The sequence below is a fragment of the Amblyomma mixtum genome, chromosome 4 (genome assembly GCF_055824585.1).
Source record: "Amblyomma mixtum isolate Tamu chromosome 4, ASM5582458v1, whole genome shotgun sequence".
Classification (NCBI taxonomy): Eukaryota; Metazoa; Arthropoda; class Arachnida; order Ixodida; family Ixodidae; genus Amblyomma; species Amblyomma mixtum.
Genome location: NC_143015.1, coordinates 109769623 through 109784261, shown reverse-complemented (window position 1 = coordinate 109784261; position 14639 = coordinate 109769623). Strand labels below are relative to the sequence as shown.

The 14639-nt window shown below is 47.5% G+C and overlaps 2 protein-coding genes across 14 annotated transcripts in view; one reads left to right on the top strand and one right to left on the bottom strand.

Annotated features, from left to right (window-relative positions):
* LOC149347824 (uncharacterized) overlaps positions 1–14639 on the bottom strand; it is a 99131-nt gene that overhangs the window by 39622 nt on the left and 44870 nt on the right. For 10 of the 12 annotated variants that reach the window (XM_089587517.1, XM_089587515.1, XM_089587523.1 and 7 more), the window contains one exon: positions 5347–5482. The exons of 1 other annotated variant lie outside the window; for it this stretch is intronic. Coding sequence is in view for 1 of the 11 variants with exons in the window: in XM_089587521.1 (XP_089443647.1) it covers positions 5332–5482 (151 nt within the window). In the remaining 10 variants the exon portion in view is untranslated. Of the gene's footprint in view, positions 1–4084; positions 4187–4980; positions 5483–14639 lie in introns of those variants that run through there. One more of the 12 variants, XM_089587521.1, reaches the window with a different exon arrangement.
* On the top strand, positions 6583–11024 carry LOC149347826 (uncharacterized). Of its 2 annotated transcripts, XM_089587493.1 has the most exons (12): positions 6587–7653; positions 8154–8268; positions 8326–8494; positions 8555–8927; positions 9158–9331; positions 9451–9526; positions 9596–9706; positions 9794–10042; positions 10101–10272; positions 10406–10554; positions 10635–10832; positions 10908–11024. In XM_089587493.1, the coding sequence occupies exons 1-11, from the start codon at positions 7348–7350 to the stop codon at positions 10814–10816; spliced, it is 2076 nt and encodes a 691-aa protein (XP_089443619.1). In that variant the 5' UTR covers positions 6587–7347; the 3' UTR covers positions 10817–10832; positions 10908–11024. The 2 variants fall into 2 exon arrangements, with proteins under 2 accessions (XP_089443618.1, XP_089443619.1); XM_089587492.1 differs by having other exon boundaries at positions 6583–7653; positions 9451–9706.

The window sequence follows — 14639 nt, the reverse complement described above, 5'->3', positions numbered from 1 at the left end:
GCGTGACATGTGTACTGAAAAAAAAAGTACGAAAATTACGTTCTGAAATGAACCGTGAAAAATGTCCGCCGAAGTTTCAAAAAATACAAACTGAAAAGTCCAAATTCTCGGTATAATCAACGATAGAGGAAAAATCAATTGATGCTATAGGCTGCGGTCACAAAGTAAGACGCAGACAAAGGTTTACTATACACACGAATATACGGCACGGAATATACGGTCTATGCGGTCTATGCGGTCTATGCGGCACGTAAAAGTAGTTATATTGTTAAAGATATACTCTTAGTCACCAGTTTCAATGCATAGTCAACAATGACAAACCAAGAAAAGAAACAGGATAAAGACTGTTACGCCTTGGGCCTTAAGAGATGTGGCTATCATTATTCCAGCTGTACTTCAATGGTGTGTTTGGTCTGCTAGTGGTCCATAAACCAAGATTGGTCGGTTAATTAAGACACGCGCAGAGAAGCATGGATGAGTAGTAAAAGGAGAAAGCTGCCTTCCTCTGAGGTGTACCAGACCGAGCATCACTCTGCCACGCATCTGCACTAGGAAATTATTACGGAGGCCTCGGGACGCTGGGACACCAACTGTGCATCCGCGCCTGTGCACGAACTGCGGCCTTTTGCCTCCTCAGAAATCCCAGGCTCACAGCATAATGACGACGATTGGTAGTTTGGAGGGAGAGAAACACGAGAGAAATTCTTGCATCTGCATGTCGCCCGTATACAGACCGCGCACAGCAGAACACAAGTGTGTGATTCACAGTATCTGAATCATCGTTTGCTTATCTGTTCACATTTTTTAATCCACAGCACCGAAAGGCAAAGTTTCAGAGGACAAAACAAAGAGCAGTGATGTGATTGACCACCACAACAATCAAAGCAGCACTTCCGCCCTGCATCGATTGCAGCACGCAACAGCGAGGTACGATATGGCAGTAAAACTGTATAGTACAGTTTGGCACGCAAAACAGACAAACAAAATAAACAAAAAAAAAGAACATGACGCGACGTACGTAGGTACTTTTTCTGTGCTTATAAGAAGCAGGCCCAAACATCCGTCTTCTTCGTTTAATTAAGGATAGAAGCTGATAAATGCGATTTTAATTACCAAATTGTGGGTTTTTTGTATCCCACACAATTAATAATAATAATAATAATAATAATAATAATAATAATACTTTATTGCGCCAAATATTTAAAAAAATGTACAGAAATCCGGCCTGCCAAAGCCTCATAGGGCTTGAGCGGCAGAGCCCGACAGGCAGCGGAACCGCGCAGACATACACACAGGCAAAAAATGTTCATGGATAAAGCGCAGGGAAGCCAACGACGATAGCAGGACGACCAACACAGGCGCGTTTTACTCATGAAAAACAGATGTGAATCAAGAAATATTATACAGTAACATGGAAGTCTTATTTCAGAATATTTTCTGTATTAAACAAGCGCGATATTTTAATTTAAACTGCATTGCGACGTGAAGCAAACTTCACGCACGAGCACTGTGACTTAATTCACGCTTATTTCTTTCCTTCTTTCTTTCTTTATTGTTTCCTGAGACAGTCCAAGAGGGGGCCGAGGCTAAAGGCGACGGAGCGCCTGACAAGGGCCCCGGCCCCCTTGCATAATGTACATAAAACAAAACTAGCATTACAAGGTTCGGTCAAGCAGTCGTCCTAGAATCAGTCAATGGGAAAACAAAAGGTGGCTATTTCCTGTCAGAATTACACGGCATTAGAAACAGTTTCATTTTCTATACAACAGAGTGGCGATACAAAAAAAAATAGTAATTGAGTGGTACATCGCGAGTATACTGAATAGAACATCAAACCATTACATGATTTACACATAAGCACTTTATACCCAGTAGACGCAACCGTGAGAGTCGTCGCCAACTGAAGACAGATCATATTACAGTTGGTAAGACATGACAAGAGGAATATAAGATAGAACAAAGGTTACACTTTCCTGAATAGTTACAGTAATGAGAGTTTAGTACCGCTGTTTACAAGAAACTTCTTACAGCATTTCTTAAAAAATTGTGCACCTTTATTAAAGTCTATCTGCATCATATCTGTTCTGTTCAAAGCATTCGTTATTTGAAAAGATAATGCTTTAGATAGTTTTACTCATTTGCATCCCTTAGGCCAGACAAACTTATGCTTGTCTCTTGCTTGTCTCTTATCCCGCATTTTCGCGCAGTATAACCTACGCATTAGACACGTGCCTTCAAGCAAGCTTCGAAGTATGCTGGTGAAAGACAAGGACCCCGTGCCAGATAACCGCTTTCCCGGCGTTGTCTATCGAATCCCGTACAGTGACTGCAACCAAGTTTACATAGGCGAAACAGGAAAATTACCGAGAGGAATGAAAGAGCATCAGCGCGATGTCGAAAACCACAAAGTGGCTTCCCACCCCATAGTACAAGGGCCTCTAAAATTTCGATGGAGGCGATATTCTAGAGGGTCCGTGTTCTGTGCGATGTCAGTGCACAATAAAGAACCCCAGGTGCTGTATTACGGAAGTGTAAAAAATTGTCAAAAGTTATTGACAGTGACGTCAAAATGACGAAACGATGTGACGTCGACGCTTGACGCAAAATTGACGGAACGAGGAATCAGGCAATTACAGCAGAGCGGCGCTCCGAAGCATTTGTCTGCACGACGAGGGACCGTGTGCTAAATTTTTGCTAAAAGAATAAAGAAATGCACAGCGATAAAACTAATTATCATTTCATTTTGCCAAAAAGTTATGTTTAAAACTGAAAAATATCAAGAAAAACAAGAAGCGCAAGAAGTTAGGCTATTAAATTTGGTTTGGTTTATTAGGGTTTAACGTCCCAAAGCAACTCAGGCTATGAGAGACGCCGTAGTGAAGGGCTCCGGAAGTTTCGACCACCTGGGGTTCTAGTGGGTAACTTTTGCTTCCGCGGGGGTGCGCTGACGGCGGTAAAACATCAACGAGCCGCTTTGCATGAAAACAGCAGTTTCACGCCTTGATACTGTTTTCTTACGCGGCGTTGAAAATCAAGGTACTCTGCGGTTGATCTAAGTGCGGAAAAATCAATGAAGCCAACTTGTTAAGGTATGCGTTGTTCGGCTCTTACGATCGATGGCAAATGTTGAAGGCGTGAAGCATTGCAGTGTGTGATGTGTGGTCGTCTGCTTCTTTTTCCTCGACAGGGAAACAGAAGGCTACCACGAAGTGCGATTTGCAGGGAAAATAAAGTTCTTTGCCAGCATAAGCATGTTTTATTTGTATGTAGCTGAGGCACAGAGGTGACGTCGGCTGCCGATGCTTGCATGAAAGCCGCCGGTCTCAAATAACCGCAGTGCACACAGCACCCGCCGCTGCACCGACAGCGTTCTCGCACGCACACCTCCTAGTTCATCGCCGAGTTTGTCGAACAGCCAGTCCACAGTCTGCTTCTCCAGTCGAAAAAGGCGTCGAAACAGCTCGTCCGGCAAGACAAACGCGTCTTTGTGCGCCCTCCTTCGCCGTTGCTCGCGTCGCCGTAGCCGCCTGAGTCTTACAGCCACATACGCCGCCGCTGCGGCGTATGTGTATAATATTATAAAGCGTATAATATCAACGTCACGCATGTCCCCGCAGTGGCTGAATGGTTATGGCGCTCGGCTGCGGAATTTAAATACGCGGCTTCGATCGCGGCCGCGGCGGTCGCATTTCGATGCAGGCGAAATGCTAGGTGCCCGGGTGCTGTGTGATGTCAGTGCACGTTGAAGAACCCCAGGTGGTACACATTATCTGGAGACCTCCACTGCAGTGTTCCTCATAGTCCTGAGTTGATTTGAAACTTTAAACCACATAAAGCCAAACCAATCAACTCCAAGAGATGTTGCGCAGGTGACTACTCGGAGAGCTGCAAAGTTTTCGCACAGCATGGCGCAACCATCGGCACTGGCCTAACGTCGTTTGTTCATTGTAGAATATAACTTCCCGCCAAAATCTCTAGTTCCGCCCTCGCTATTCTCAGTACCGGCAAAGACCTACTAGAATACGCCAATAATTTTCTACTCGTCTGAGAGTCGCCTTTAACACTTCGCTCCCAACAAAAATGGCTTACCTCCGCACAGCTGTTGGTTCCGGGTACTCCTCCTTGGCTGCAAACTGTGCAGACGCGATGCAGGTGTGTCAAACGACTGTATCCGACAGCGGCTGATCTGCGGAAAAAGGTTCAGCAACAGCCACAATTCAGAAGCGCCGTGCATCACCGGTCGCGTCCGCGTCAAGGCGCGTTCCCACTTGGGGCGGCGACATTGAGCGGAATCCACAGCCACGGCGGAGATTCCGTCGAAATGCCCAGCGGGAAGCCCGATCGGTGCAGGACAGATTTTTGCCGCCGGAAGAACAATTCCGCTCATTTTCATCGGCCAATAGGACGGCGAGGAAGAAGTTGCATTCCCGCGGGGACAAACATGGAGGTGCCCTTCCAAGCCGGACCCCTCGCTTCGGACTGAATTCTTCGTCGTGACTGCCTTTTCAGTGCGTTCACTGGCCATAAATGGGGCACCAGCCTTTCGGTTCGTCTCGCCTCACCGATAGCAGTAAGTACGAGTGATAACGTTGCCTTTTTTTGATTTAATGAGAATATTCTTCCGCTACCCGCCTGGCGGCTGAGGTCGTGAAGCAACAATGAAACTTCACTGGTCCTTAGTCTGCCGAGCATTCCTACCCTCGTCCCAGGCCTGCGTGCCGGTACAGGAGATCTAGGGGCTTCTCGGTGGATCAATAAAAGTTTCATTAAAAGTTTCTCTAAGTACCTTGGTTTGTTGACAAAAATAGTGCCAGTCTCAACAACCAGACGCTGCTACTAGGCGACCTTATCGTTGCGTCTATGGATAGGCTGAACTGACAGCGTATGATGGCGCAACGACCTGCAAAATGCCTTCGTTTGGCGCACGTAAGCGTACATACGTTAATGGTATATAGACAGCGTTGATTAAACTTTTCTTACCTTATCTATGTACGCCGCGAGCAGACGACACCAAGACGACGAGAGACTCCCAGCGGTGACATGTGGCCGGGAAGGGTGAACAAGGAAACGGTAGGAAATACGGCTTGGTTTGGTTTGTGTGGGTTTAACGTCCTAAGCGGTTCAGGCTATTAGGGACGCCTTAGTGAAGGGATCCAGAAAATTTGACCACATGGGGATCTTTAACGTGCACTGACATCGCTGAGTACGGGGCCTTAGAGTTTCGCCGCCATCGAAATTCAGCCTCCGCAGCCAGCATCGAACCCGGGTCTTTCGGGTCAGCAGCTGAGCGCCGTAACCTCTGAGCAACCGCGGCGGGGCCGTTTACAAAGCTCATGGTTCATGTGGGTTTAACGTGGCATATTTCGCCGCTGTGCACTCACCGTCAGGATTCTCGATGCATCTCCGGTCTCCCCGAGTTGCACCGTCTCGCTTCCGAATGACGGAGGTCGAAAGGTACCGCATCCAAAGGAAAGCCACAGTGCTGGAAAGACAACCGAAGCGCTAGCTTTAAGCCTAAAGCAACGCGTTTAAAAGGAGCAGAGATAGGCTGAGAATCCACTATAAAAAGGTCTCTTCCTCAAACTCTCAACCTACGGTGGCACGAGCATTTCAAAAATTACCATCTTTACAATTTAACGTGGGTAACGTCACCCGGACTGTTGACGACCGGCTAAACTGAGTGTTTCCTGTAAGCATGCCAGGAGAGAGATTGCGCCACCTTGGCTGGAACAACTTAAGTTCATTGTGCAAAAGTTTTCATCCGCTAGCTTAAGTTTAGGAGGCCCAGTTTCCTCTGCGGGTTTAACGTCCCATAGGGACTCAGGCTATGACGTACACTGTAGTGAAGGGCTCTGGAAATTTCGACCACCTGGGGTTCTTTAACGTGCACTGACATCGCACAGCACACGGGCCTCTAGAATGCCGCATTCATTGAAATTGCCCCAGTCTCGAAGCAGTGAGCAAATTCACCCCACAGAGCACATTGCGATTCCGCAACAAAAAAGAAAGCAAAAATTGCCCATTGTCACGAGAAAAACCACTGCATGTGTTGAGCCATAACCACCAGAAACGGGGCTGCTGAGCTTATCTCAGAACGCCAGGCGACTGGAAATCTCGCAGAGCCCCGCTTAGCCACGCACAACTACCTCTTCGTGTGACTTCGGTGGACAGAAGTATAGAAGTATCTAACATTTGTGCATCATCATTGCGGAAACTGTGTTTCCTTAGATATAAATTAAACCGAGCCCCTTCCGCAACTAAGCTCCTAGCTTATACATCAATAATTAGACCGAAATTAGAATATGCCTGTACAGTGTGGGATCCTTTCACTAAAACTAGCATCCATGCGTTAGATATGATTCAGCGGAAAGCAGTTCGTTTTATTTTTTCCAAATTCCGTACTACCGACTCTGCTGCAACTTTAAATGTTAATGGCATACAGACACTGGAAACTAGAAGAAAGCTTTTGCAAGTAAAATTTCTCTTTTTGTTGAAAAATAATAAGTTATCAATGAGCCCGGACCCTTACATAAAACCACTAGTAACGCGATCAACAAGACATCGTCACGCCCAGTCCTTAAAGGTGCACTGAAGAGGATTCTGAACATGTCTTTTTGCCGCGGGAACTTGATGTACACGTTCCCAGCATTCTTAGGAGCTGCGACTTATTGCCCTGTGTGGCCGATTTCCTCAATTAAATCTAATTAACGTCCGGCTCCCGCCTTTTTTTTTTGAATTCGGCCTCATACGATGGGCGGAGTCTACAAACGCGTCGAGTGCCTTTCAGTCAGCTCTGTGGAGGCTTTGCTTTGGCTTTATTTTGTTTTTTAAGTTTCCGTGAATAAGTAGTTGCATTCGTAGATAATATAGCCGCAAAATAAGCCAACAGAAATAAAATTACGCGCGGACTATTTGCTTTCGCCAATGACTTGACTGAAGTGAAATGAAAACCGCGAAAATAATCGAACTAATTTCTATTACTCTTTCTGGACACGCAGGATACAATAATTTGATAAATCCGCGACATAGTTGTGGTTCATAGAGCGTATCACTAAAAAAAAAAACAAGCCCGAAGCAGCCGGACTATGTTTTCTCCTCGTCTGCTGCCATAGGAGTGATGCGCCCTACCGCGGTGGCTTCGGCCTGCTCCGAGGAAGCGCTCGCCTCGCTTCTTTTACTTGTCGGTTGTTGGTGCACGCGGTCCTTACTCCCAGAAGGTCCTGTGTGCCCCACTTCCTACTTTTGCTATCCTGCGACATCCTTGGATCTACACTTTTTCGTGTGATCTGTGGGACGCCATCGCGTTTTGTTGCGAGTGTTGTTCGGTTCGCGAGTGATATTTTCGCGATGCCGGACGTTTGTGCGGTGAGGTTGTGCCCTCATCGGACTAAGAAAAATTGGCACAAGGGCCTACGTTTGTTCGCCTTGCCGAAGGACGAACCGCGACGTAGTGCATGGCTACGTTGCGCGGGGCTCGATAACACCGAGACGCTACCAAAGTGTGTCCGCTTCTGCTCTGAACACTTCGAGATAAGCGCTTTCCATCGGCCCGACGTGAGTCACTCTCGCCTGCGTTGGAACGCTATGCCCACGCTTCGACTTCCCGTCGTCGATGGAACCGAGCAACAAGCCCCGAAGCGCCAAAGAGTACTGGTAAGTATTTCTATGAATTAATTTTCTTAGCATGGCTCGACAGTGTCGTTCTGTAGGATCGCCGACTCGAACATGCGTCAGGCTGAAGATATAGTTTGTTCTAAAAGTTACGTGGCTGTATCATGACGCGAATGGTCATCATTTGCAGAAGCGAAAGAAGTAACAGTGTTCCGTGCTTCGCGTTCGTAAGTGTGGGGTCGGCTAAATAAGCTTAGAAACTTTGATATACAGCTTGTTCGGCAATTTTACGCGCGCCGTACAATGCTTCCGCCGGCTAAAACGGTGCATTGTTCGCGCTCAAATTTCGCGCAGACATGGCGTTTGGTTGTAAATGCTGTGATTCACGATGCCGTGCACCCGATAGAAACTAATCAAGTTCCCAAATCGGTGTATTTATAGTGAAGGCATGGAATGTAGAGCAATCCTGAAATGCTATGTTGCACCACCTCCAGCTTTGTAAACCGAAGTGACTGATCGGCCTTTGTACAACCATCTTTCAGAGCAAGGATCTTCAACCAGATCCCTCTGAGGCAAGGCTTTCAACAGCTGCAGCCAGCAGTGGTCCGTACCAGGACAATGGTTCTGTCGAACACAGCACTAGATCTGAAGCTGTCTGTAAGTCCTTATTGCATTTCGTCCATTCTGTGTGGATGAATATTTGTTTCCCTACAGTGACGCCAGCTGCGACTTCTCCTGGCCGTGTCACAGAGGAGCCCTTGCTGCTTCCACCCTTCGTCCCGGCCACATGCAGCAGTGATCCACTTGACTGCACATCTCCACAGGGTGACAGGCTAGACTCTGACTCCAGCTACTCTCCAACCTACCATGACGATACCGAAAGGTGGGCTCTTCACAGCTGCATGGGTTTTGGGCCTAACAGTTGGCACTATTCTGATTCCAGTGAGTCATCCGCAGAGAGTACACCGGCCCCCCCAGAAGAAGAACGGCAGTTCTTGGTCTTTGAGAGCTGTCTGAGGGAGCTGTTCCAGACATGCCCAGAGTGCTCGAGGCCTTGTGAAACCACCATTACCACCAAAGGCAGCCTCATCAATGTCATCAGCATCTGTCCTCTGGAGCATGTCCGGACGTGGAACAGCCAGCCTGTCATCAATGGAAGGGCAGCAGGAAACCTTCTGCTGTCCAGCCACCTCCTCTTTTCAGGAGCAAATGTAGCTTCCACACTGAGGATGCTGCGCCACATGAATGTGCAGGTCCCAAGTGACCGGACCTTCTACAACTATCAGGATGCCCTCCTTTTTCCTGCGATAGAAAAGGTGACCAACAAACCATACTGATATATTTACCCCAGCTTGACCAGATGTTTTCAAAAAAGTTCAATTCTCGTTAGCCAGAAGGCAGAAATGAAGTTCAGATTAAACGAACACACTTCTCCTGACATCACTTTTTTGTTGTTTTGTAGTAACTACCGCTGCAGTAGTGCACAATCAAACTAAGTTGTAATTTTACACTGGGCTAGTCAAGAAATGGAATAACATTTGAACAGATCTGGCTACAAGAACAAGCTGAACTCATGGACCAGTTGAACAACCAAGAGGTTGATGTCACCGGTGATGGACGATTTGACTCCCCTGGGTTTTCTGCCAAGTTCCTGACATACACCACGCATGTTGAGCAGATCAACAGAATTCTTCACTCGGTCCAGGTCCAGCTGGGGGAGGTCAGTAGACACGTCTGTGGAAAGTTGTTGCAGTAATTCAGTGATAAATATTTATGTAAGCCGTTGGTATGTAGAGTGGAAATACAGGAATGTAATGTTTGAAACCCGTCTTCATGCAGTCGGAGCAGGCAATGGCCAGCGTGAACATGGAGAAGGAAGGCCTAATCAAGCAGCTGGAATTCTTCAAGGAGAAATGTATGGCATGCCACAAAGGTTTATATGGTAGACAATTTATCGTTATCCCACCGACAATGCATAACACAGGTATCAAGATCCGGTCTCTCACAACTGACCGTCACCCTGCCATACGAAAGCACATGCAGACCCGTGAACCCAAGATCAAGCACTACTTTGACATTTGGCACATCTCAAAAGGTAAGAAAGTTGAGAGCATGATTGAAAAGATGCTTGCTTGCACAGAATGTGCTGCAGGCTTCCCTGATATGCCTTTTTAAAATTAAGGTGTCAAGAAAAAGCTAGCTGCGGCAAGCAAGCGGGCTGGATGCAAGGAGCTGGACCTCTGGATTCAGTCAACTACCAACCACATGTACTGGGCAGCCCGCGCTGGAGGGGGCAATGCAGAGCTGGTCGTCGACGTCTGGCGGAGTATGAAAAATCACGTCATCAACCAGCACTCTGGACATGGTGGACTGTACCCAAGGTGTCTCCACAGCGACATGCCAGAGGAGACAAGAGTTTGGATGGACCCTAGTGAGTTGTTTTTGCCCTTGTCTAAAGAACTTGTTTTAAAGCATACCTTTTCCTCAAGAGTCCCAGGCATACGAGCAATTCAAGCACATCACTGAGGACAAGCGTCTCCTCAAGGATATCACACAGATGTCCCCCCATGGCCAAACGTTTGCTCTGGAGGCATTCCACAGCATCTTGATTGACTTCGCGCCAAAGTCTATGGCATTTTCTCCAGCAGGGATGCTCGCAAGGTAATATTATATTGTAGTTCTGTCCTCTGTCTAGAGGCAGTTGGTTTATTCCAAGAGTCAGCACGTAACCACATCCACGTACTCCAGATCATTAGGCAGCATTGCCATCCGATGCGATATCCTCAACTTACAGGACGCAGCTTGCCATCCTCCACTTCAATGAAAATGCAGACCGGTCCCAGGCGAAGACAAAGGAAGGCAATTCACGCTGGATGATGAAGACTACCAAGGCGCGAAAAGGCCATCACACAGTGTGCCCCATCAAAACAGCTACCACTTACAGTAAGTATTATGCTTCATCCCAAATGAGTGACTTGAGGGGAGCCTTTTGGAATGAAGTAATGTGAAGATTTCATTTCCAGAGTATGTCAGAAAGCTTGTAAAAGAAGTTATCAGCAGCAGCGAGCTTTGGCAATCTCTCTCTGATGCATCAGAGGCCAACACAAGTACTTTCCCAGCACCAATGACCTCGGCCTTCACAAGGCGTTCTCTTCAGGACCTTGTGGAAGCAAGGAGGTCCCGCTTCAGCCTGGGTCCCCAGTGAGGCTAGACCAAACAAGGTGAGGGCGACAACATCCAGCGTGTTTGAAAGTCTGAACTGACCAAGATGTGTGTTCCCCCTTCTGCTGCACCAGAGGCCGACATAGCATCTTCGTGGCAGGGCTCGGAATCCTACTTTGCAAGTGTAATGAGGACCAATGGCTGCCAATGACATCACTCACACTGTGTCCCATGCAAACACTTCCAAGTTTCAGTGAGTAACATGTGTAACTTCTGCATGAATGACATTCGGGGCGTATTTTCGAACAATATCATGCTCCAATTTCCCTTCCAGAGCGCACCTGAAAGTTTGAGAAGGAAGTTATGAGCAGCGCCAAGAGTCAGCGATCCTTCTCTGATGCATCAGAAGCCAGCATAAGTGCTTTCCCAGCACCAACGATCGGCTTTCGCCAAGGTGAGGGCGACAACATCCAGCGTGTTTGAAACTCTGAACTGTCAGACGAGCTGCAAGATGTGTGTTCCCCCTTCTGCTGCACCACAGGCCGACATAGCATCTTCGTGGCAGGGCTCGGAATCCTACTTTGCAAGTGTAATGAGGACCAATGGCTGCCAATGACATCACTCACACTGTGTCCCATGCAAACACTTCCAACTTTCAGTGAGTAACATGTGTAACTTCTGCATAAATGACATTCGGGGCGTATTTTCGAACAATATCATGCGCCAATTTCCTTTCCAGAGCGCACCTGAAAGTTTGAGAAGGAAGTTATGAGCAGCGCCAAGAGTCAGCGATCCTTCTCTGATGCATCAGAAGCCAGCATAAGTGCTTTCCCAGCACCAACGATCGGCTTTCGCCAAGGTGAGGGCGACAACATCCAGCGTGTTTGAAACTCTGAACTGTCTGATGAGCTGCAAGATGCGTGTTCCCCCTTCTGCTGCACCACAGGCCGACATAGCATCTTCGTGGCAGGGCTCGGAATCCTACTTTGCAAGTGTAATGAGGACCAATGGCTGCCAATGACATCACTCACACTGTGTCCCATGCAAACACTTCCAACTTTCAGTGAGTAACATGTGTAACTTCTGCATGAATGACATTCGGGGCGTATTTTCGAACAATATCATGCTCCAATTTCCCTTCCAGAGCGCACCTGAAAGTTTGAGAAGGAAGTTATGAGCAGCGCCAAGAGTCAGCGATCCTTCTCTGATGCATCAGAAGCCAGCATAAGTGCTTTCCCAGCACCAACGATCGGCTTTCGCCAAGGTGAGGGCGACAACATCCAGCGTGTTTGAAACTCTGAACTGTCTGATGAGCTGCAAGATGCGTGTTCCCCCTTCTGCTGCACCACAGGCCGACATAGCATCTTCGTGGCAGGGCTCGGAATCCTACTTTGCAAGTGTAATGAGGACCAATGGCTGCCAATGACATCACTCACACTGTGTCCCATGCAAACACTTCCAAGTTTCAGTGAGTAACATGTGTAACTTCTGCATGAATGACATTCGGGGCGTATTTTCGAACAATATCATGCTCCAATTTCCCTTCCAGAGCGCACCTGAAAGTTTGAGAAGGAAGTTATGAGCAGCGCCAAGAGTCAGCGATCCTTCTCTGATGCATCAGAAGCCAGCATAAGTGCTTTCCCAGCACCAACGATCGGCTTTCGCCAAGGTGAGGGCGACAACATCCAGCGTGTTTGAAACTCTGAACTGTCTGATGAGCTGCAAGATGCGTGTTCCCCCTTCTGCTGCACCAGAGGCCGACATAGCATCTTCGTGGCAGGGCTCGGAATCCTACTTTGCAAGTGTAATGAGGACCAATGGCTGCCAATGACATCACTCACACTGTGTCCCATGCAAACACTTCCAACTTTCAGTGAGTAACATGTGTAACTTCTGCATAAATGACATTCGGGGCGTATTTTCGAACAATATCATGCGCCAATTTCCTTTCCAGAGCGCACCTGAAAGTTTGAGAAGGAAGTTATGAGCAGCGCCAAGAGTCAGCGATCCTTCTCTGATGCATCAGAAGCCAGCATAAGTGCTTTCCCAGCACCAACGATCGGCTTTCGCCAAGGTGAGGGCGACAACATCCAGCGTGTTTGAAACTCTGAACTGTCTGATGAGCTGCAAGATGCGTGTTCCCCCTTCTGCTGCACCACAGGCCGACATAGCATCTTCGTGGCAGGGCTCGGAATCCTACTTTGCAAGTGTAATGAGGACCAATGGCTGCCAATGACATCACTCACACTGTGTCCCATGCAAACACTTCCAACTTTCAGTGAGTAACATGTGTAACTTCTGCATGAATGACATTCGGGGCGTATTTTCGAACAATATCATGCGCCAATTTCCTTTCCAGAGCGCACCTGAAAGTTTGACAAGGAAGTTATGAGCAGCGCCAAGAGTCAGCGATCCTTCTCTGATGCATCAGAAGCCAGCATAAGTGCTTTCCCAGCACCAACGATCGGCTTTCGCCAAGGTGAGGGGGACAACATACAGCGTGTTTGAAAGTCTGAACTGTCTGACGAGCAGCAAGATGTGCGTTTCCCCTTTACTGTAACGGAGGTCGACATGAACGTCTTGTCAGCACATACTTTTACAAGTTTCTTGCATGCAGGTCCAACCAGCTACAGATTCCCAGGTTCCTGTCTACCCGGCCCCAGATTGTATGGACATGCCAAGACACGTATCCTTTGTTGAATGGTCACCTTGGCAACCAACATCTTTTGCAGAAAAATGACTGGTTCAGCCAGATCACACAGATTTTTCTCTCGGCAGAACCTGCCTGCTAGAGAGCGCGTATCCCAGTTGGCGGATAGGGATGCTCTTATCACAGTCTGGCCGTTCTCCTCTGCAATTTGTGCAGTCACTTGCAAGACACTTTTAGCAGGAATAAACTTTGATTCAGTGCACCTGCAGTTACAGTCCCCTTGACTGGCACAGGAGCAATTGAGGCAAGTGTGATAAGAGTGGTGCTTGCACCCGCGGACCAAAAGGCATTCAGATTTGAGCAGGATCCCGGCCACCTACCAAGTGCCGGAAGGATTCTGCAGATACATCTAAGCAAGTCAATAAACTATTTTACAACTGCTATTCTGAGTGGCTTTGTGCATCTTTTCGTACTTTACCGCATGGCTGAAATACAGAGCTATACATTATGCTGCAAAAGAGCAATGGAGCCACCTAACTTACTGATTTTGAAACGCTGCTAGGCAAATACATTTCCTGCGATTCAGTTGTGTATGGCAGTTTGATGAGCTGCAGAACAAAATTTTGTGAAGATGTGGAAGGTTCACACCTTGTTGGTTCATGTATCAGCAGGTTAGTTGAAGTCTGAAAGTTTTGGTCCACCACCACAGTTCTGTAAGCCTTTTAAACCAACTCTTATAGAGCAGTTGAATTACAAATAAGTCTTTGCTACACGGAGACTGAATAAGCTTAGTACATTCCAAAAAAAAGTGGTCTGGATGAATTACAATGTGCAAAAGCTCTGATGCACTGCAAGCAAAAATGTGGTATGAGGTGATCCAGTTCTTTATCCTGCCAGTGGAAAGCTGAAATCCCATGTTCGGGTGCGTAGGATGCCTACCTTTAGACGATTTACAAGGACTGTGGGTCGGCACACTCACTCGTGAGTGCCCTCTTATCACCTCACTCGCGTCTGTGAGCATGAGTGGTCATGATTGGAGGCAAATGCCGCGTGACAGTGAAGTTTGTTGCATGTGCTTATTTTTTTTCTGTTGATAGCTGAGGGAATTAGATATTCACTGCCGAAGGCGCTCGAGGTAGCATAAGGCACCATACCGCTGTCTATTTACAAATGACGCAGAGGATTACGCTGGCGCGAGAATGGAAATATTTCGTTG